At 41.5% G+C, this 23507-nt stretch overlaps 1 protein-coding gene across 5 annotated transcripts in view; it reads left to right on the forward strand.

Annotated features, from left to right (window-relative positions):
• DDR2 (discoidin domain receptor tyrosine kinase 2) overlaps positions 1-23507 on the forward strand; it is a 166737-nt gene that overhangs the window by 110742 nt on the left and 32488 nt on the right. For all 5 annotated transcript variants that reach the window (XM_069547372.1, XM_069547382.1, XM_069547358.1 and 2 more), the window contains 4 exons: positions 14741-14843; positions 16699-16930; positions 17253-17400; positions 17778-17883. In XM_069547372.1, coding sequence (XP_069403473.1) covers positions 14741-14843; positions 16699-16930; positions 17253-17400; positions 17778-17883 — 589 coding nt within the window. The remainder of the gene's footprint in view (positions 1-14740; positions 14844-16698; positions 16931-17252; positions 17401-17777; positions 17884-23507) is intronic.

Here is a 23507-nt window from a genome sequence, read left to right on the forward strand (position 1 = left end):
GCCCAGCTGTCAGCTCTCCATGGCCTCAGGCCTGTGTGCCCTGTGAGTGTTTTCCTGGAAGCTGCATATAGGACACTCATTGATGGGGAGAGCCTGCGGTCTGGAGTTGACAGTGAGATGGTAAACATGAAACAAGCGGCCCTTTCAGGCTCTCAACTTTGGCAGCACAGTGTGAAAATAATTCTTGGAAGCTGGGGCCTGGTGGCAGCTGCTTCTCCTCAGCCTGCCTGCCAGGCCCTACCAGAGCTCAGGAGGAACTGCCTTGCTGCCTGGGCATGCAGCAGCCAGCGCTAGTAGTTTTCCACTCTGGGAAACTGGAAAAGTCAATTAGCTTCTCTGTCCAGGAGATTGGCGGGTAACGGAAGCGTAGGCAACCACCAAGACAACTCAGCAGGCAAAATCAGGTGATGCCTCTTTGCTTCAGGGTCTCTTGCTTCCCTTTGTGATTTTCTGCCTTCTCATGCTGCTTTATATTTCATAATGTGAAGCTCAGAGACAGATGGGTGGGTTTGGATTAACAATGAAGTGGGCTTGGGGGAAAGGAAGGGGACCTGACATTTAGGACTTGGGCCGACTTGGCAATTCTGAGTCTTCGCTCTTGGCTGGGATCCCTTCCACAGAAGGAGTTTGTCAAAAATAGGCGCATTCAACGGGAAAACCACATTGGTACTGCTGAGAAGTGCCATGTTGGTTGCTGAGGGCCAAGGTTTATCCTGGTTCCAAAGACCCACTAGGATGAGGAAGGCCATCCAAGCCCAGCTTGTCTACTTCCCTGTGTCCATTCTCTGAGGCTCCTGGGAATAGCAATTCATCAAGGAACTTTGCCTAGTGGCTGCTGTGATGGCTTTTATCTCTGAGCTCCCTTTCTTCATGCTATGCTCATTGGTCTCAGCTTCTAGACCTACAGCTCTGCTCCGTTGTCTGAAGAAGGTTTGTAATACTTGTAGCCCAGAGTCTTACTCTGGCTTGAGTTGGGGATCTTCTACTGACTAATAATCTGGTCAGAACTTTTCTTTCTCTCATGCAGTTCAGTTCAGCTGCTCAGTCATGTCTGACTCTTTGAGACCCCAGGCACTGCAGCATGCCAGGCCCCCCTGTCCATCACCAGCTCCCAGAGCCTGCCCAAACTCATGTCCATTGAGTTGGTGATGCTAACCAACTATCTCATCCTCAGTCATCCCCTTTGCCTCCTGCCTTCAATCTTTCTCAGCATCAGGGTCTTTTCCAATGAGTCAGTTCTTCACAGCAGGTGGCCAAAGTATGGGAGTTTTAGCTTCAGCATCAGTCCTTCCAATGAATATTCAGGACTGATTTCCTTTAGGATGGATTGGTTGGATCTCCTTGCTGTCCAAGTAACTCTCAAGAGTCTTCTCCAACACTGCAGTTCAAAAGCATCAATTCTTTGGTGCTCAGCTTTCTTTATGGTCCATCTCTCACATCCATACATGACTACTGGAAAAACCATAGGTTTGATTAGACGAACATTTGTCGGCAAAGTAATGTCTCTACTTTTTAATATGCTGTCTAGGTTGGTCATGGCTTTTCTTTTCCAAGGAGCAAACGCCTTTTAATTTCGTGGCTGCAGTCACCATCTTCAGTGATTTTGGAGCCCCCCAAAATAAAGTCTCTTTATTGTTAAGACAGTACGTTTCTTACTGTTTCCATTGTCCCCATCCTCTCATGCAAATGCCCACAAAGCACTCTTGCAGCAATGTCCTCTAGAGATTGTTGTGGATTGGCAACAGGATGGCGCTTCCTGTGACAAACCCTGACCCTCATCAGGGAAACACTGCTAATCAGGGTATTTTCTCAGCAAACATGGGTTGAGTGCCTTTTATGGCCAGGCGCTTTGAGAGGTTCTGGGGCAGATCAGTTGTAGCACCTGCTCTAAAGCATTCAACATGTTGGTAAGATCATACTCTTCATTTATCCATCCTGGAATTCATCTTTCCATCCATCTACCCATCACTCTATCTCTTTCTTTCTTTATTTAATTGCTAAATTCATGGTGAGTACCTAATGGTACTCTGTGTTTGTAGGTGGTGAGGGGGGAAAGAAAAAACCTGATATAATAGTATTTTCAAAATTGCTTACAATTTCAGTAAGGAGGTAATAAGCACAAGTAAAATGGAAAGTCTCAGGTGAAGGTTGCTACCTAAATGAATGTCCCAATTGTTCTCACCATCACTTTTGTCCTCATACCATGTTTTAATGTTTTCCATAGTTTTGTCAGGCTTCTCTGTTAGATGGTGAAGTGTCTGCCTGCAATGCAGGACACCCACGTTTGATCCCTGGGTCAGGGAGATCCTCTGGAGAATGGAATGGCTATGCACTCCAGTATTCTTGCCTGCGAAATCCCATGGACAGAGGAGCTTGGTGGGCTACAGTCCACAGGGTCGCAAAGAGTCAGGCATGACTGAGCGACAGAACAACAACTTGTTAAATTCATGAACAAAAAGATGTGTGTGTGTGTGTTAGTTGCTCAATTGTGTCCAACTCTTTGTGACCCATGAACTGTAGCCCGCCAGGCTCCTCAATCCATGGGAATTCTCCAGGCAAGAATACTGGAATGGATTGCCATGCCTTCCTTCAGGGAATCTCCCCAACCCAGGGATCAAACCCCGGTCTCCCACTTTGCAAGCAGATTCTTTACTGTCTGAGCCACCAGAGAAGCCCTACAATGGCCCAGAATTTTAAGGAAGTCTCAGATACCTGCTGCCAGGTTAAATGTCACTAATAGGGGTTATTCTTCCTTAACTTCCTAGGCCTTTTTTTTTCTTTCTTTAAAAATTTTTTATTTTATTTTATTATTTTGGCACATTTATTTATTCTTAATTGATTGCTTTATAATATTGGCTTGATTTACATCAACATGTTTTTAAGTTCTGCAATAATATTCAACACGATACAAAATTCTTCTTTTACTAGTTTTTTTACCTATATATATTTATTAAGGACTCAGTTAATGCCAGACACCCTACCATAAACCAGAGAGACAACAAAGAGAAAGCTAGATAGGATCCTTGCTCTCAAGACATGTACTGTTTAATGGAGAGGCCAGAATTAAACAATTATTTGTTCTAAAAGTGTAAAAAGTGGTATAAAAGAAAAGTAGTGCATTATAAGATTATGTAGCAAACAATTCTTATTGAGCTGAAGACACATAGAAATTCCCTGATGAAGGGATGGTCTGGGAGCTGGAGCTTGAGCAGGATTTAGGAGATAAAGGACGGGAAAGGAAGAATGTGTCAGGCAAAGGGAACATCATGTTTAGAAAGACCTCCAGGCTGGAGGATACTTTGTGTCTTTGTGAAGTTGAAATAAGACCAGTGTGCTGGAATATAGAGAGCAAAGATCTGGGATAGCACAAGATTAGGCCAGAGAGGTAACCTGAGGCCTGATCATGTAGGCCTCATGGGACACATTATCTTGAGAAGAATGAGAAGCTGTTAGAATGTTCATGTTCGAATAAGGCTTTAGGAAGCTCACCTGTGTTACTATATGGAGGAGGGACAATAGGAGAGCCAGGAAGAAGAGCTAGAAGGCATTATAGTATTCCAGGCACGAGGTGGTGGAGGTTGGGCCCTGCGTAGAAGTAGTGGGGAAGGGGAGAAATAGCTGAACTTAAAAAATTTGCAGGAGGTATTGGACTGGCAAATTTTTTAAGTTCAGCTATTTCTCCCCTTCCCCACTACTTCTATGCACGGCCTGGAGACCTGGGTTCAATCCCTGGGTTGGAAAGATCCCCTGGAGAAGGAAAAGGCTACCCACTCCAGTATTCTGGCCTAGAGAATTCCATGCAAGCCCATGGGGTTGCAAAGAGTTGGACACGACTGAGCGACTGTCACTTTCACTTTCATTGGGCTGGCAAAAGAGTTCATTCGAGTTTTCTATACCATCTATCTCACTGTTCACATTGTTTGCACAGTGCGCTGAACCCAGGGTAGGCAAGGCGTGAGTTAAGAAGCTGGAAAAGGATTCAAGGAGCCGTTGGAACTGCAGACACAATTATTCTCTCCTGGCTGACTCAGCAGCCATAACATAACCATAACATAACCTCACTTAACATAACCATGCTGTCACTCCAACACAGCCCCAGTGCAGCAGCAGGCAGGGCTTTCACGGCGAAGCTCATACAGGTAAACTGCACACAGTAGCCCGCGGCCAAGCGAGTACCTCGTGATACACATGTGCAGTGCTCTGAATGATCTCAGCCATTACATAACCATGCAAAGTCATTGTTTACAGAACATGGGGTGGGAGAGCCTAACTGGTGCTATCTTGTTAATTTCCTCACACCATCTTATGGAAAAATCTGAATAAACTTTTTGGCCAAACCAATAAATTTGAGGGATTTGCTGATGAACCAGATGATTCTCAGAGGCCAAGTTTACATCGCACTTCTTGATTGCCTCTTAGCAGAAATAACATGTCATCTATCATCTTGAATCCTTCCTCTCCAAAAAGTTTGTATCAGTTTCCAGGCAGAGGTTCAGAGACCACTGCCCCTCTCCCCCCACTCAGGGAGAGCCCTTCTAGTTTTTGTCAATGTTGTTGCCACTCTGCTATTTACACACAGTGGGCTTAAACCCTTTTGTGATGGAAGGACTGGAGGGGATGAGGAGGAGGGGCCTCTGAGACATTCAGCATTTTTTATGTGAAGAACTGGAGCCTCATCTTCTCCCCCAGTTCCTCTAATTATCAAACTTGATTGTGCATCAGTGCCAATGGCTGTGGGACTATCCTTTGCCGGGCCCCATCTGCAGATTCAGTAGGATGGGGATAGGGACTGAGAATTCGCATTTCTAACACGTTCCTGGGTGCTGCTGGTGCTGCTGGGCCTGGGAGCATGCTCAGAGGACCACAGCTCTAACAGTGTTAGATAAGGAGACCGGAACCTTGGGGAAGGGAGTTGGCGCTCCTTTGTACCAAGGAGAATATCCCAGGTAGGATCTCAGGTTTTCTCTCTCTCTGTTAAACAGGGTAAATTCCCATATACATTTAGTTAGACCATAAAATAGAAAGGATCCCTGAACCTAGGAAATATAATGGAAACAAAATGTTTCATGAAGGCAGCTACAACAGCAGCAGCTCTGTTGAAACTTCTTGGTTGCTGTTCCCAGGATAAGCTATGCCTTGGTAGGGAAGTTATTTGCAACAATATCATGATTCACCCCAGGCGACCCCCCTTCCCCATTTCTGGTTTACTTTAGATGTTCCGGGAAACAGTTCTCATTACACTCACAGCTCAGTGTCTAGAGATACATGATAGCTGGGAATGAAAGCCCAGTGGGACTGTGAACATGGATTTCTCTTTCTGTCCGGCATGGCCTCAGAAGATCATCTGGTGTTCAGGCTGGGAGGGATCTGGGAGCAGAGTGGTTCCCAAGACTGGCTGCACAGCAGACTCACTGGGAAAACTTTAGAAGTGCGCAGGTTCCTGGGCTCAGCTTCAGAAGCAGAGGCTCACAAATGTGTATTCTAGAACCTTCCCAATTGGAGAAGGAAATGGCAACCCACTCCAGCATTCCTGCCTGGAGGATCCCAGGGACGGGGGAGCCTGGTGGGCTGCCGTCTATGGGGTCGCACAGAGTCGGACACGACTGAAGTGACTTAGCAGCAGCAGAACCTTCCCAAGCAATTCTAAACAATTGGTCCATGGACTGGCTTTTGGGAACCACTGCCTTAGCGAACATCTATTCTGACTCCCTTGCTGTCCACAGGAGAAAACAGATCCGAAGAGGCTGTGGCGTTTGCTCAGATCCCACATGGGTTAAGTGGTGGAGCCAGGAATGAACTTGAACTCATTTGCTTTTCAGAGGTTGTAAAGTTTAGTGTTGTCACAGACTCTAGAGCCAGATTCTAATCTGAGTTAGTATTTACTCAATGAAAGGTCTTGGGCAATTATTTAAATTCTTTCTGGTAAAATGGGTAGTAAGTGGGAAACCTGAAATAATGAGTAAGAAAACGCTTATCTTGTTGCCTGACACTTGATAAATGCCTCTAAATGAATGTTATTATTACATATTTCATCGAATTTAAGAAACTGCTGACTCTAAGATGTGTCATTACTTTCTGTGCCTCTAAGGAAAGAAAAACACCGATGAACCATGACTCACTATTTGCTTGCAAGATGCATTCAGATTTTGGGGACGTTCACATGTGAAAAAAATGGGAAATACGGTATTCCACTTCTCTTTCCTCCACCCTATAAAGATAATTATGTTATTAAATTAAATACTTCAACAGTGAATACAGATCTGTGAAGAAGAAACACACAACATTTGAGAAGAACAGCAAGGAGACCAGTGTGGCTGATGGGAGGCTAGGGTGGAGGTGAAGTTCAGGACAGTCAGGGGGCAGGTTATGTGTGAAGATTTTTAATTTCATTACAAGTGAGATGGGAAGTTAATGGAGAGCTTTGAACAGAAGATTTACATGATCTCATTTATATCATAGTAGATATATGGCGAAGGGTAGGGTGGATGAAGGGAGGCCAGGTAGAAGATTCTTATTCTATTCATGGTGACAGGACAGTAAATTGGCCTAGACTGGTAGCACAGTATTTGCAAAAGGTAGATGGGATATGGGAATACTTTTTAGAGTAGCTAACAGAATCTCCTATCAGCTGATGGACTGGATATGAAGTGTGAAAGGAGTCAAAAAGATGGGCCTCAAGATTTTTGGCTCAAGTCATTGGAATAATGGAGTTAGCTGAAATGGAAAGACCCAGGAATGAGTTTCAGAGGGAGAATATTTTACTCAGCTTTCTTTTTATTCCTAAGCAATGTCTATCTCCAAGGTTTACCTTCTGTTTTCAAGAAATGTTTTAAAGCAACTATTCTCTCCCCAGTTGTGCACTGAGAAACAAAAAAAAAATGAACAGGACACAGTCCTTTTACTTTTTGCCTCCAAAACTTTGCCATCTGTAGGGAGACAGGACTAGACACAAGTGTTACATAGCAGTCTATGCCTACTGCTATAAGAGAGATGTTGGAAATGTCAGAAATCAGAGCAAGGAGAAATTTATTGAAAGTGGTACTATCCTCCCTCCAAAATGCTTGCTTTAGTTGAGTACAAGTTTATTAGATGGCCAAAGGAGGATGCTACATAATAACGTAGGCTAGTCTTTCCACTGAAGGTACACTGACCTCCTTGCTCAAACTCAACCAACCAAAAATGCTCGTTCCGTGCATTCCCTGTTCCCTTTACATGAAGCGTGCTACCCTCTGGAGTCACCTGGTTTGCTGTCTTCCTTCCTTGAGATCTATATTCAGTTGCCTTATCTTTACCATCTTCTCTCAGATCAGATACTAATTTGCTTTCTGTCCTCTCTTCCACCCTAGAATGTAAACTCTGTGACAAAAGGCACTCTGCCTCTTTTGTTTGCTACTGTGACACTACAGAAATCCCCCCAACTCACTGAGCAAGTTAATAAAAATAAGCATTAAAAACCTCACAGATTTGGAAAGCAGTGCTCAAATAGATTTTCATGCTGGGGGTGATGTTGCGGATAGGACTAGCTTTGGGAACCAAGCTTTGGTTTCAGAAGGGAGAGGGGAATGCCGGGGAGCAGCTCTCTTTTGGATCTGCTGAGCAGCTTGCGTCTTGGGAGAGACCGCTTGCCTCCAGTCACTCTTTTGGCTGAAGCAGAGAGGGCAGTCTGGTGCGCTGGGACAGACTTTGGGTTGGGACTCAGAAATGTGATCCAAGTCAAACCCCTACTGCTTAATAGTCATGGGACTTCAGTTTGTTTCCTCATATATATAATCTAAAAATAATAGTACATGCCTTGCCTATTATATTGAGTTATTGGAAGGGTAAAATGAGGTAGGCAATTGGACAGCACTTTGCAGACTGTGGAGAATTGTGTTTTAGGGGTCAAGATGGCAATTGAGGGCACTGCAACATGGATGATTCTCAAAGGAGCCAGGAATAGCTGCCTTGGCCAGCTCAGCCCCTTCCCCAGGAGGTCCCTGAGAGGAATATACCCACAAGGGACAGTTGCAAAGGGAAAGCAAAGTGCAAGTAACTGCACCTGTGTCCCAAATGTCCGTGCAAATACTCTGGAAGACTGGACTAGGGCATGTAGATTGTGGGCTAGACCTCCAGAAGCTTTTCCTTGCCACTGGTGCTAAAGGTTAGAACATTTAGTACACCCAACTCCATGTAGGAGAAGTTTCAAGCAGGGGGCCGGAGCAGACCTGGAATCAGGGTACCACTTTTGCTGAGTGATGGAATCGAGCAGAAGAGAGGACCATGCCCTGTGTGTGATTTTGAAATGTATATTGACCTCATTCATTAGTAATCTTGGCTCACTGGCATCTTGTATTAGAATTTCCTAATCCTTACTCCTCCCTTCAGTTTCTCATTCTAGAGAGTTCAGAGGTTGAGAATTTGATGCTTCATTCGTGAAACTCCCAGGTTTACACTTAAGATTTGCATTTAAGAGTCTAGAATAATGATTATCTGTGGAACCAATCACCTCTGAAGGAGAAGTTATATATTTGATAAGAAAAGGCAAAACTAAATCCCCATGCTCATCTCTTGATTCAAATCTGACTTGGAAAAGGAAGTGAACAGTAACATAGAGGAGTTTCAGTTGGGTGTATGGCCATGTTTCTTGCCAAAGCTACCTATATATGATTTTCCTTAATCATACTATTTCTGGGAGAGTAAGCTGGCCTAGAACCATCCTTTCCCTAGGGTCACACAAGAATCCAGGAGCTTTGCTTGGTGTGATACACACAGAAGGGCCTCTTGCCTTCAGTGTGTCATTATTACAGTGGACGTCATTATTTTCCAAGCCCACCCTGTTCGCAAGGACAGCAGTTGGGCTGTTTCTGTGCCAACCTTGGACACAATGCTCGTGTGGAATCATTTTCTCCTTGACACTTTGCAGCCACGCCAGGGAACTTCTAGGAGAGGAGTTTGGCTCCTGCTAGCCTTGTGACTTCCCTACCTCTGTCGCCTTCCTGCCTAGGGAAATCTCACCTATCTTCCTGCCATGTCTACTTCATGCTACAGTCCGTTAACAAGCACAGGCTTTCTAGGAAGTCATTGGTTTTCAAGCAGTTTCTTTCTTATTTCTTCTCTGTCAACATAAATCTTCCAAATGGTGAAGGAATAGGAAGGCCTGGCTACCTGCTTTGACAAGGGGTTTGAAAATATACAAATAAAATCTCAATGTGTTATCCCATTCCAGAGGTTACTTTTTGAAAAATAACTTCATTGATGTACAACTGACATACAGTAGACTACACATGTTAAAAAATGCATGATTTGGTCTGCTTTGACATATGTATAGACCTGTGAATTCATCACCATAGTCAGGATAATGACCATATCCATTCCTGCCAAATGTTTCTTTGTGCCCCTTTGTAATTCCTCCTGCCCACTCCTTCCTTCCCTAGGAAGCCACTGATTGTCTTTCTGTCACTGTGGATTGACTTGTTTTCATTTTCTAGAATTATGTATAAATGGAAGCATGCTACATGTACTCTTTTTCTGCCCAACTTCTTCAATACTTTCCCTCAGCAGACATTTTGAAAGTCATCTGTGCTGTAGTAGGTACTGATGGAGCATCCTCTTCTGTTCCTACTGGGTAGTAGAGCTGGGACTATGGTGAGGCAAAGGAGGGGCCTAGGGTGCAAAGTGGAAGCGGGTGCTTGCCCTCTGCAAAGGCAGCGCTGGCACTCCCATGACCCTGGGAGTGAATGCCTCCTGACATTTTGTGCCCTTGGCGTCTCACTTGCTTCATTCTAATCCCAGTCCTGCTGAGTAGTATTTCATTGCATGGGTATATTGTGATTTGTTTATCCCTTTACCTGTTGATGACATATGATCATTTCCCAATCTTAATTACATATGGGAAATAAAGCTGTGAGGCACACTCCTAAGTCTTTGTATGAACATACACTTTTATTTCTTTTGGGCAAATATCTAAGAGTGAACTGGGCTTCCTAGATGGCTCAGTGGTAAAGAGTCAGCCTGTTGATGCAGGAGACTCCGGTTTGATTCCTGGGTTGGGAGGATCCCCTGGAGGAGGAAATGGCAACACACTCTAGCATTCTTGCCTGGAAAACCCCATGGACAGAGGAGCCTGGCGGTTTACAGCCCATGGGTCACCAAGAGTCAGACACGACTGAGCACGCACCCAAGCATAGCTATGCGGGTCTGCTTCTAGACTTTCTCCTGATTCATTGGTACGCTTGTCTGTCTTTACACCAATATCACACAGTCTTGATTTCTATAGTTTTGTAATGTCTTTAAGTCTGATGTTAGTCCTTCTGCTTTGATCTTCTTTTCCAGTTTTTCAGCTTTTCTGTGGTCTTTGCCTTTCCATATGCTTTTCAGAATCAATCCGTTCATTCACACTAAAGTGTCTGCTGAGACTCTGATTGGGTGGAATGGGCGAGTTGACTCTCCTGACCCATGAGCGCAGTAGTGTGTATCTCTACTTCCTTAGGTCTTTCCTTTCTTTTTGTGGTGTTGGGTAGTTCTTAGTATTTAGGTCTTTCACTCTTTTGTCAGGTTTGCTGTTCTTGTTCAGTCACCTAGCCATGTCTGACCCTTTGCAACCCCATGGACTGTAGCACGCCAGGCCTCCCTGTCCCTCACTTTCTCCCAAAGTTTGCCCAAGTTCATGTCCATTGCATCCAGCCATCTCATCCTCTGCCTCCCTCTTCTCCTGCCCCGAGTCTTTCCCAGTATCAGGGACTTTTCCTGTGAGTTGGCTGTTTGCATCAGATGATCAGAATACTGGAGCTTCCACTTCAGCATCAGTTTATTCCTAAGTATTTTGTAGTTTTTGATGGTATTTAAATTGCAACTGTTCACCATGTATAAACTTTATCTAATTTTTTATGTAACTGCTCATATTATCTCCAATTAAAGGCAGTTTTACTTCTTCCTTTCCAATCTGGGCATCTTTTATTATTGTTTTCCCCTTGACTTGTTGTTCTATCAGGAAATTTCAGTATTCTAAAATATTCAATCATTATGAGAATAATTTCAATATTCCAACATTGAGCTATAATTGACATATAGCAGCATACTAGTTTCAGGGATACAGTATATTGAAATGATAATTGTACATATTGAGAAATGATCACAACAGTAAGTCTAAGTTGACATCTGTCACCATGCATAGTTACAAAAATATTTTTTCTTGTGATAAGAACTTTTAAGTTCTAAAGTTCTACTCTCAATAACTTTAAGTATGCAGTACAGTATTATTAATTATAGTCCCATGCTATACTTTATATCCCTATGACATGTTTATTGTATAATTAGAAATTTGCACCTTTTGATCCCTTTCACCCAGTTGGTTCATCCCCCACCACCTGCCTCTGGCAACCATCGATTGATGTTCTCTGTATCTGTGAGCTTTTTTTTTTTCTTTCTTTTTTTGATTGTTTGGTTTTTAGATTCCACATGTAAGTGAATCATATGCTATTTATCTTTGACTTATTTCAGTTAACATAATGCTTTCAGGATCCATCCATGTGGTCACAAATGGCAAGACTTCATTATTTTTCTTATGACTGATTATCATTCTATTGTCTATACTCCATTGTGTATGTACATACATATACATATATATGTATGTACACACACACACACACACCCCACATCTTCTTTATCCATTCACCTATCAAAGGACACTCATGTTGTTCCATAACTTAGCTATTATAAAGAATGCTACAATTGAAATGAAGGGTAAACATGTAGTTTTGAGTGCGGTTTTCATTTTCTTCAGATAAATGCCCAGAAGTAGAATTGGTAGATCATATGGTAATCATATTTTTAATTTTTTGAGGAGCCTTTGTATTTTTTTCCATAGCTGCTACACCAATTTACATTTCTATCAGCAGTACATAAGCAGTCTCCTTTCTCCACATCCTCGCCAATACTTGTCACTTCCTATCTTTTTTATAATAGCCATTCTGACAGATGTGAGGTGCTGTCTCATTGTGGTTTTGATTTGCATTTCATTGATGATTAGTGATGTTAAGTTTCTTTTCCTATACTATCCGTATGTTGACCATCTGTATGTCTTCTTTGGAAAGGAGTTAGTTGAAGAATAGTGGCTCAGACAGTAAAGCGTCTGCCTACAATGCGGGAGACCTGGGTTCAATCCCTGGGTAGGGAAGATCTCCTGGAGAAGGAAATGGCAACCCACTCCAGTATTCTTGCCTGGAAAATTCCATGGACATAGAAGCCTGGTAGTCTACAGTCTATGGGGTCGTAAAGAGTCGGACATGACTGAGCAACTTCACTTTTACTTTCCAACTATAATTATGAAGTTGATAACTTTTTGGCAGGGTTTCTTTTTTTTTTTTTTTGGCTTCATTTGTTGGGAAGCTTTGTTATGAGGTGAATAAACGTTTAGTACTGTCATGTATTCTTAATTAATGAACACCTTCATCACTGTGAAATACCATCTTTATCCCTTGTCTTGATATATTGGATCTGACATTCAGCTTTCTTTTGATTAACTTTTCATGGTATATTTTTTCCATATTTTCTTATAATTTATCAGTGTTTTTATATTTAAAATATGTTTCTTATAGGTTATATGTACTTTAAACTTGATTATTCTTTTTAAATCCACTCTGATAATTCCTACTTTCTAATTGGTATATGTACACCATTTCTATTTAATGGGAGTATTTATATGGTTAGCATAAAATCTGTATTCTTGCTATTTGTTTTCTATTTGTCCAATTTGTTTCCTTTAATTCTATCTTTTTTTAACTTTAATTGAATTTTTATGATTCCATTTTATCTTTTCTTGACTTACTATCCATAAGTCTTTAAAAAATATGACTTTAGTGCTTGCTTTAGGGTTTCTAGTGTACATCTTTAACTAAATAAAGTCTACCTTCACGTGATGTTATATCATTTCACGTAGAGTATAAAAAACCTTTCAACAGGACAGCTTCTATTTTTCCTCTTTAAGTCTTTATGCTGTTATTGTCATGCATTTTAATTTTGTATATGTCCTAAACACAGTATATTATTATTTTTATTTAAATAGCCTATTGCCTCTTAAAGAGATATAAATAACATTAAAAATCATCTTATTTACCATGTAATTGCCATTTTGAATGAGATATTTGCTGTCATCTTTATCTTTGGTCCTCTGATCATAAAGTATCCTTTTCCTCTAGATGTTTTTAAAATTTTCTCTTTATCACCTGTTCTAAGCAATTGGATTATGATATGCTGTGGCATAGTTTTCTTTTTTTTTTTTGCTTCAGATTTTATAATAATAATATAATAATAAAAATATAATTTTGCTTCTTGAGTTTATAATTTTCATCAAATTGAAACAATTTTACACCATTTTTATTCAAGTAATTTTCTATCTTCCTCCTTCCTCTTCACAGAATTCATTTACATGTATATCCAGATATTTGAAATTGCTCCATATCTTACTGATGTTCTGCTTTTTTGTATCATTGCTTGAGTCTCTTTTCTTTCATCGTTTCATTTTGAACAGTTTGTACTGTTGTTTTTATGTGTATTATTTTCTTTCCAATATGTGATTTGCTTTTAATTCCATACAATGTATTTTAGCTCACATATCACGTTTTATCTCTGGAAATTTGATTTACCACTTTTCTATATCCTCTATAGCTTTCCTTATTTTTTGAACCTATGAAACACAGTTATGACTATTTTGGTGTTTTTCTTTACCCATTCTAACTTCTGTATTAATTATGAATCTGTTTCAATTGATTTTTTTTTATTATATATACTACTTCTCTGCTTCTCTTACAGCCCAGTTTTTTAAATTGCATGGGACATATCTATACTAAAAAATTATTCATTGTTTATCTGAAGTTTAAATTTAGCTAAGGATCCTCTATTTTACTGCAATTTGTGTCTTGAGACCTTTAGTCCCCTTGACCTCTCCAGACTCTTTTCTTTGTCTTCTGAGCTCAGGAAATCCTCCAGCCGCTGCCTGAGTTTTTACTCCCTCTGCTACAGCCTGGATGCGCTCATGGAAGTAAGCTGTTGCCATTGTGGAGCTCATATTCTTCGTTTCCTTTCTCTCAGGGATTGCTGCCCTTTGTTGTCTGATTTTCATTATGTTGAAACCCAATTTTTCATATACTATTCCTGTTTTTTGGTTGTTTTACCCAGGAGAATAAATCTGGACTTTGTTAGTCTATCTTGGCTGAAGGAGGAAGTCCATCTCTAGAGGTTATTATTCTTAGCCAGAGGCAAAAACATGATGCTGATGTGGCCAAAGCCATGTGTTCAATACCTTTAGGAGAGTTTTTTAAAAACTCTGCTCCATAGTTTTATGAAATCAGCTGTCTAAGGAAAAAAATGCTGTGGGTCATAAAAGGTACCTAGTAATTATGAGGATGTGGACTTAACCACTGTTGGGAAACTGATTAGAAATGCATGTCTGCTAATAAGGAAATGGGGATGGGCCATGGAGTTATTACCAAGTGAAAGGATAAATCAGCACGTCACAGGATTGTCAGAATTTGGACCAAAAGATAGGGTTGACTGAAGGTCAATGATTGGAAAACAGATGCTAATAAGTTTGGAGGCCAATCCAGGAAGAAAAGGCTGAGAGAGTCAGAGTGGTCACACTGGGGTTGCAGAGGGATTTAGCCCCTCTTTCCTGTCCAATAATCAACTGCATTCTGGCTGGGGGCCTCTGAACATAAAAGTAAAAGCGTTTCCTCTCTTTTCTCTTTGGTGCCTCTTGGTTCAGCTGTATGCCGCTACCCTCTGGGCATGTCAGGAGGCCACATTCCCGATGAGGACATCACAGCCTCCAGTCAGTGGTCAGAGTCCACCGCGGCCAGATATGGAAGGTGAGAATGGGCACCTCAAAAAAACCTGAGTTCTGGGTTGGACAGATGGCTCTCTTGGGGCTTCCCAGGTGGCTCAGTGGTAAAGAATCTGCCTGCCAATGCAGGAGATGCAGGTTCGATCCCTGCATTAGGAAGATCCCCTGGAGTAGGAAATGGCACCCCACTCCAGTATTCTTGCCTGGAGAATTCCATGGACCACCTGGCAGACTGCAGACCATGGGGTTGCAAAGAGTCAGACACTTCTGAGGGACTGAGCATGCCTGCATGGGTTGGACAGAATAACTGGCTCAAGGGGCTAACAGAGAAGGATGATACTTGGTGGGAGCTGGTGGGAATGGGGGAAGACACCATGTGCTAGTCTAGCAACCTCACCCCTAGAGCCTCACCACTTAGGTTGCAGGTTGGTTTATTGACATGTAGTATACTTGCTTTGAACCCCCTCTTTTGGGAGGGGAGGCAAGAATACTGGAGTGGGTTGCCATTCCCTTCTCCAGGGGATCTTCCTGACCTAGGGATCAAACCTGGGTTTCCCTCATTGTAGGCAGACACTTTACCATCCCCTGGAGAAGGGAATGGCAATCCACTCCAGTATTCTTGCCTGGAAAATCCCATGGACTGAGAAGCCTGGTAGGCTACAGTCCATTGGGTTGCAAAGAGTCGGACACGACTGAGTGGCTTCACTTTACACTTGCTTTAGCCACTTTCTTCTCAGCATGAACTACTGCAGGAAGTGGACTACAGTGGTACCTACGGGAAAGTGCAGATTAGGTAGGACACTGGGAGTTAGGAGACCTGATCCTCTTCTTGGTGAGTATCTGTGAAACATCACTCACAGGAAAAGACATCAAGGACTTAATTCGACATTGAGGTATCTAGCAAATTCTTCCCTCCTCTCAAGGATACCTTACACTGAAGGGCCATCCTCATCCATAAACAAAATATGGTAGGTTTCTTCTGGTCTAATATCAGGGGTCCTTTAAAGCGATAAACCCCCTTGTCAAAAACTATTTAACTTGTTAGGAAATAACCTTCTTCTTGGAATCTAGTTCTTTTGGTGTAAAGTGTTGATCTCTGTTAAAATGGAATCATCCATTTTAAACCTTCCTATAAACATCCCTATAAACCTTCTCCATGATTTCTGTCTTGGTGTGTGAAAGATTAGAGTGATGTCTGGTAGGGCTGGAAGGGAGTGGCAATGAGTAGGTATCATCTGTGAGAGGAGACACATTCCTGGGAAGAGGGAAGAGGGAAGAGGGGAAGAGGGTCCCACGATAAGCTTTACAATGATTTCAGTTTTGCTTGCTGGTTGGTCATCCTGGAGGTCATAAAATGAAACCAGATTATTTACTCTTCCCTGACATGCCCTTACTCCTCACTCTCACCATAGGTTTTCATGGCTTTTTGCTGAGCTGCCACACTCACCCTGCTGGTTGAAATTCCACTGCATTGCACAACCCACACTGCAGATCTAATGATTCCTCCCTCCCCACTCGTATAATTTGATATCCAGGCAAGGAGTGGCTAGCTTTGTTATAAAGAATAGAGGGTAGGGAGGGTTTCATTGCATGGGACCTCCCTTGAGACCTCTAAATAAGGGTGGGAAGTAAAGGCTACATGTTACCATCTCCTTGGTGGTGAGTGTCTTTCTGGGTTTCATGGTGCCCCAGGGAGAGGGAACTGGCCACAAGTGGGTATGGTGGTGACAATCAGACTGGTGGGAAGAGCCCAAAGTGTCCGTCTGGACTGGACTCCCAGCCTGCTCTCTCCCTTCAGGACTGGCAGCTGCTTGCTGGGGACTGGCAAATAACTGCAGTTTCATGGTTCCTTCCTCTTCCCCTAACCCCCATCCATCAAGGCTGGACTCAGAAGAAGGGGACGGAGCCTGGTGTCCCGAGATTCCAGTGGAACCCGATGACCTGAAGGAGTTTCTGCAGATTGACTTGCACACCCTGCACTTTATCACTCTGGTGGGGACCCAGGGACGCCATGCAGGGGGCCATGGCATTGAGTTTGCCCCCATGTACAAGATCAACTACAGTCGAGATGGCACTCGCTGGATCTCTTGGCGGAACCGGCATGGGAAACAGGTAAGAAAAAGAGACATCCAAACCCTGGGATGTCTGGGACTGTATTTTGACTTAGGCTAGAAGAGGAAGCACACAGATTGTCTATGCAGGTGTATGTGTCCACAGACCTGCCATGCCCTTGTGATTGTGTGACCCAAGATGAAGAGGATAGGGTGGGGGCACAGACAGGGATATCAAGGCTGCTGAGAGAGCTGTGAATGATTACATTCTGCTCCTTGGATTAAAAAGAGAGGTTCCATCAAAGAGATAATGACTTGGGGAATGAAGAAGAGTCAGCATAACTTCACTGCATCTCCTCACTCTTTCTCTTCCTTCTTCTCAGGTGCTGGATGGAAATAGTAACCCCTATGACATTTTCCTAAAGGATTTGGAGCCACCCATTGTGGCCAGATTTGTCCGCTTTATCCCAGTAACTGATCACTCCATGAATGTGTGCATGAGGGTGGAACTTTACGGATGTGTCTGGCTGGGTAGGTGTCTAAAGAGAGAGAGCTTATAAACTTTATTAAAAACATCAATCCCTGGTCAATAAAGGCAATCAAATCAGAAGGAGGATTTACTTCCACTAAGAATTTCACTGGAATTACTAATCATCCTGGTTAGAGTAAAGAAAGGAATGTTATTCATCCATCCAGGGTGTTGTGCCCCACACCCTTACTTTGCTGACTGCTGCTGCAGAGGAGTGCTCCGCAGGATTGCTCCTTGTGTGCCCAAATTGAATCCTAGGTGGACACACTGCTCAAAATAGCACTCTTGAAGCCTCAGATAGTTCCCTGGGATAGCTGGTCTAAGCAGCAGGTACATCTCCTTCCCAAAGGCACTGACACATCCGTGTTTCCTTTGGCAGATGGCTTGGTGTCTTACAGTGCTCCAGCTGGACAGCAGTTTGTACTGCCGGGAGGCTCCATCATTTATCTCAACGATTCTGTCTATGATGGAGCTGTTGGGTACAGGTAAATCCTGGGAGACTTTAATCATCAGACTAGGAAATTGACCACCAGAAGAGAATAATACTTTATCATGGGCTGGGAACAACACTCAATGAAGCAATCAACTAGCCAGTGTTTATTTAGCACTTATACTAGGCATCATGAGATAAATTTAGATAAAGTAAAATCAGTTCAGTTCCGTTCAGTCACTCAGTCATGTCCGACTTTTTGTGACCCCATGGACTGAAGCACGCTAGGCTACCCTGTCCATCACCAACTCTCAGAGCTTGCTCAAATTCATGTCCGTTGAGTTGGTGATGCCATCTAGCCATCTTATCCTGTGTTGTTCCCTTCTCCTCCTGCCTTCAATCTTTCCCAGCATCATGGTCTTTTCCAATAAGTCAGTTCTTCGCATCAGGTGGCCAAAGTATTGGAATTTCAGCTTCAGCATTAGTTCTTCCAATGAACATTCAGGATTGATCTCCTTTAGGATGGACTGGTTGGATCTCCTTACAGTCCAAGGGACTCTCAAGAGTCTTCTCCAACACCACAGTTCAAAAGCGTCAATTCTTTGGTGCTCAGCTTTCTTTATGGTCCAACTGTCACATCCATACATGACTACTAGAAAAACCATAGCTTTGTCTATATGGACCTGCTTTTTAATATGCTGTCTAAGTCGGTCATAGCTTTTCTTCCACCTTTTAATTTCATGGCTACAGTCACCATCTGCAGTGATTTTGGAGCCCCCAAAAATAAAGTCTCTCACTGTTTCCATTGTTTCCTCATCTAGTTGCCATTAAGTGATGGGACTGAATGCCATGATCTTCATTTTTTGAATGTTGAGTTTTAAGCCAGCTTTTTCACTCTCCTCTTCCACTTTCATTAAGAGGCTCTTTAGTTCTTCTTTGCTTTCTGCCATAAGGATGGTGTCATCTGCATAGCTGAAGTTATTGATATTTCTCCCAGCAATCTTGATTCCAGCTTGTGCTTCATCCAGTCCAGCGTTTCTCATGATGTACTCTGCATATAAGTTAAATAAGCAGGGTGACAATATATAGCCTTGATGTTCTCTTTTCCTGATTTGGAACCTGTCTGTTGCCCCATGTTCTAACCGTTGCTGCTTGACCTGCATACAGATTTCTCAGGAGTCAGGTCAGGTGGTCTGGTGTTTCCATCTGTTTAAGAATTTTCCGCAGTTTGTTGTGATCCACACAGTCAAAGGCTTTGGTGTAGTCAATAAAGCAGAAGTAGATGTTTTTCTGGAACTTTTGGTTTTTTGATGATCCAACAATGTAGTGGATGTAGTCTTTATTTGGCAGGAGCTGAGAGCCTAGTTTGGGAAGACAAAGTGAAAGTGAAAGTGTTATTCGCTCAGTCAGGTCCAACTCTTTGCGACCCCATATTCTGTAGCCTGCCAGGCTCCTCTGTCCATGGGATTTTCCAGCAAGAATAATGAAGTGGATTGCCATTTCCTTCTCCAGGGGATCTTCAACAAGACAAAATAATCACAAGGAATACAGTAAATTATAAAAAGAAGGGCTAAATGTTGTAGTATGATAAGGTAGCCATGTTTTTGACCCTCAAAACAGACATGAGGTCTAACACAAATAATAGCCTACTTATGGAGACAAAGGGCAGAAGAACTAAAGCTACAATGAATTGGACTTATAAAGAAGTTCAGAAAGAATGAATTCCATATATGTAAATGCTTTAGAAATTGTGACAAGGAGACTGTTAAGACTTATAATAGACAAGGAAAGTTTCTAGGATGAGATGATAGTTGGCAAAAAGGAGGTCAGTAGAGGGAGCAGAGGAAAGGAATCAGGGATAAGGACCAGAATGACCTGACTACAGCAGAAGCTAGAACTGGGAATAGCAGAAGGACTGATGGATACTTGAAGGGAACCAAGGGAAGGCCATGGTAGAGGAATATGTTCTGATACAGGAGGAATTTAGGGTTGGGTAAGAGATGTTCCCATCTATCCCGATTCCAAGTCTTGCCATTCTTCTACCGCAGATCAATAGTTTTCTCTCTGAAGTTGATCTTTGTCTACACAGGTTGAGCTTGGCAGAGAGGTCTCAGTCATAGTGAAGCCCACACTGCATAATGGAGGTGTGGGTGGTTGAGAGAGGGAGAGAAACTAGTGAGTCTCAGGAAGAGGACTGTGGAATTACAGCACTTCCATTGTCTTGCTGCTGCTGCTGCTGCTGCTGCTAAGTCGCTTCAGTCATGTCCGACTCTGTGCGATGTTAGGAATAAACTACTGCCTTCAGCTTCCTGATCCCTATCTGAAGACCTGACTCATCAGGATTTCTATTGCGAATCACTTCCTTTCCATCTACTTAGTCATTGTTCTTCCCCCTTTACATAAGTTGGTCTTGGCATCATTTCACTTAGCCACACCCAAATACCATAAATCAAGGCACAGAAGAAAGCAGAGATCAATTGAATTCAGTTTAGTTTAGTACATCTTTGCTAATCAACTGTTACTACATGCAAGGAATTTGGTAGGGATTCAAATATAGTAAAATCATTGATCCTACCTTTAAGAAGTTCACAGTTTATTAGCCATCTGTACATCTTCTTTGGAGAAACATCTGTTTAGGTGTTCTGCCTATTTTTTTGATTTGGTTGCTTTTCCATATGCCTATTCTCTATGTCTGTTTCTCCACTGCTGCCCTGTAAATAAATTCTTCAGTACCATTTTTCTAGATTCCATATATATGCATTAGAATACGATATTTATCTTTGTCTTTTGGACTTACTTCACTCTGTATAATAGATTCTAGGTTCATCCACCTCATTAAGACTGACTCAAATGTGTTCCTTTTTATGTCTGAGTAATATTCCATTGTGTCCCACACCTTCTTTATCCATTCATCTGCTGATAGACATCTAGTTTGCCTCCTTGTTCTAGCTGTTGTAAATAGTGCTGCAGTGAACAATGGGATACATGTGTCTTTTTCAATTTTGGTTTCCTCAGGGTATATGCCTAGGAGTGAGATTGCTGGGTCACATGGGGGTTTTATTCCTAGCTTTTTAAGGAATCTCCATACTGTCTTCCATAGTTGCTGTATCAATTTACATTCCCACCAACAGTGCAGAAGCATTTCCTTTTCTCCACAACCTCTCCAGCATTTATTGTTTGTAGACTATTTGATGATGGCCATTCTGACCACTGTGAGGTGATATCTCATTGTAGTTTTGCTTTGCATTTCTCTAATAATGAGTGATGTTGAGCATCTTCTTATGTTTGTTAGCCATATGTATGTCTTCTTTCAAGATACGTCTGTTTAGGTCTTTTTCCTACTTTTTGAGTGGGTTGTTTGTTTTTCTGGCATTGAGTTGTATGAGCTGCTTGTATATTTTGGAAATTAATCCTTTGCCAGTTGTTTCATTTGCTATTATTTTCCTCCCATTCTGAGGTTTGTCTCTTCACCTTGCTTATAGTTTCCTTTGTTGTGCAAAAGCTTTTAAGTTTAATCAGGTCCCACTTGTTTCCTTTTGTTTTTATTTCTGTTACTCTAGGAGGTGGATCATAGAGGATCTTGCTTTGATTTATGTCATCGAGTGTTCTGCCTATGTTTTCCTCTAAGAGTTTTATAGTTTCTGGTCTTACATTTAGATCTTAATCCATTTTGACTTTATCTTTGTGTATAGTGTTAGGAGGTGTTCTAGTTTCATTCTTTTGCATGTAGCTGTCCAGTTTTCCCAGCACCATTTATTGAAGAGGCTGTCTTTGCCTCATTGTATATTCTTGCCTCCTTTGTCAAAAAATAAGGTACCCATAGGTGCATGGGTTTATTTCTGGGGTTCATATCTTGTTTCATTGGTTTATATTTCTGTTTTTGTGCCAGTACCATACTGACTTGATGACTGTAGCTTTGTAGTATAATCTGAAGTCAGGAAGGTTGATTCCTCCAGCTCCATTCTTTCTCAAGACTGCTTTGGCTATTAGGGATCTTTTGTGTTTCCATATGAATTGTGAAATTTTTTGTTCTAGTTCTGTGAAAAATGCCATTGGTAATTTGATAGGGATCACACTGAATCTGTAGGTCACATTTGGTAGTATAGTCATTTTTTACAATATTGATTTTTCTTACTCAGGAACATGGAATATCTCTCCATCTGTTTATGTCATCTTTGATTTCTTTCATTAGTGTCTTATAATTTTCTGTGTACAGTTCTTTTGTTTCCTTAGGTAAGTTTATTCCTAGATATTTTATTCTTTTTGTTGCAATGGTGAGTGGGATTGATTCCTTAATTTATCTTTCTGATTTCATTGTTAGTATATAGAAATGCAAGTGATTTCTGTGTATTGATTTTGTATCCTGCAACTTTGCTAATTTCACTGATTAGCTCTAGTAATTTTCTGATACTATCTTTAGGGTTTTCTATGTACAGTATCATGTCATCTGCAAACAGTGAGAGCTTTACTTCTTTTCCAATCTGGATTCTTTTTATTTCTTTTTCTTCTCTGATTGCTATAGCTAGGATTTTCAGAACTATGTTGAATAATGTTGGTGAACGTGGACAAACTTGTCTTGTTCCTGATCTTAGGGGGAATGCTTTCAGTTTTTCACCATTGAGAATAATGTTTGCTGTAGACTTACCATATATGGCCTTTACTATGTTGAGGTAGGTTCCTTCTATGCCCATTTTTTTGAAGAGTTTTAATCATAAATGAGTGCTGAATTTTGACAAAGGCTTTTTCTGCATCTATTGAGACTGTCGTATGATTTTTATCTTTCAGTTTGTTAACATGGTGTATCACATTGATTGATATTCATATATTGAAGAATCCTTGCATTCCTGGAATAAATCCAACTTGATCATGGTATATGTGCTTTTTGATGTGTTGCTGAATTCTGTTTGCTAAAATTTTGTTGAGGATTTTTGCATCTATGTTCATCAGTGATATTGGGCTGTAGTTTTCTTTTTTTGTGTTGTCTTTGTCTGGTTTTGGTATCAGGGTGATGGTGGCCTCACAGACTGAGTTTGGGAGTGTTCCTTCCTCTGCAGTTTTTTGAAAGAGTTTTAGAAGGATAGGCATTAGCTCTTGATAGAATTATCCTGTGAAGCCATCTGGTCCTGGGCTTTTGTTTTTAGGGAGATTTTTGATCATAGCTTCAATTTCAGTGCTTGTAATTGGGTTGCTCATAATTTCTATTTCTTCCTGGTTCAGTCTTGGAAGATTGAACCTTTCTAAGAATCTGTCTGTTTCTTCCAGGTTATCCATTTTATTGCCATATAGCTGTTCATAGTAGTCTCTTATAATCCTTTGTATCTCTGCATTGTCTGTTGTAAGCTCTCCTTTTTCATTTATAATTTTGTTGAATTGATTCTTCTCTCATTTTTTCTTAATGAGCCTGGCTAAAGGTTTGTCAATTTTGTTTATCTTCTCAAAGAACCAGCTTTTAGTTTTATTAATCTTTACTGTGGTTTCTTTCATTTCTTTTTCAATTATTTCTGCTCTGATCTTTATGATTTCTTTCCTTATAATTTTGGTTTTCTTGTTCTTCTTTTTCCAGTTGTTTTAGGTATAAAGGTAGGTTGTCTATTTGATGTTTTTCTTCTTTCTTGAGGTAGGACTGTTTCGCTATAAACTTCCCTCTTAGGACTGCTTTTGCTGTATCCCATAGATTTT

This window comes from Ovis canadensis, chromosome 1, assembly GCF_042477335.2.
Source record: "Ovis canadensis isolate MfBH-ARS-UI-01 breed Bighorn chromosome 1, ARS-UI_OviCan_v2, whole genome shotgun sequence".
In the NCBI taxonomy this organism is placed as follows: Eukaryota; Metazoa; Chordata; class Mammalia; order Artiodactyla; family Bovidae; genus Ovis; species Ovis canadensis.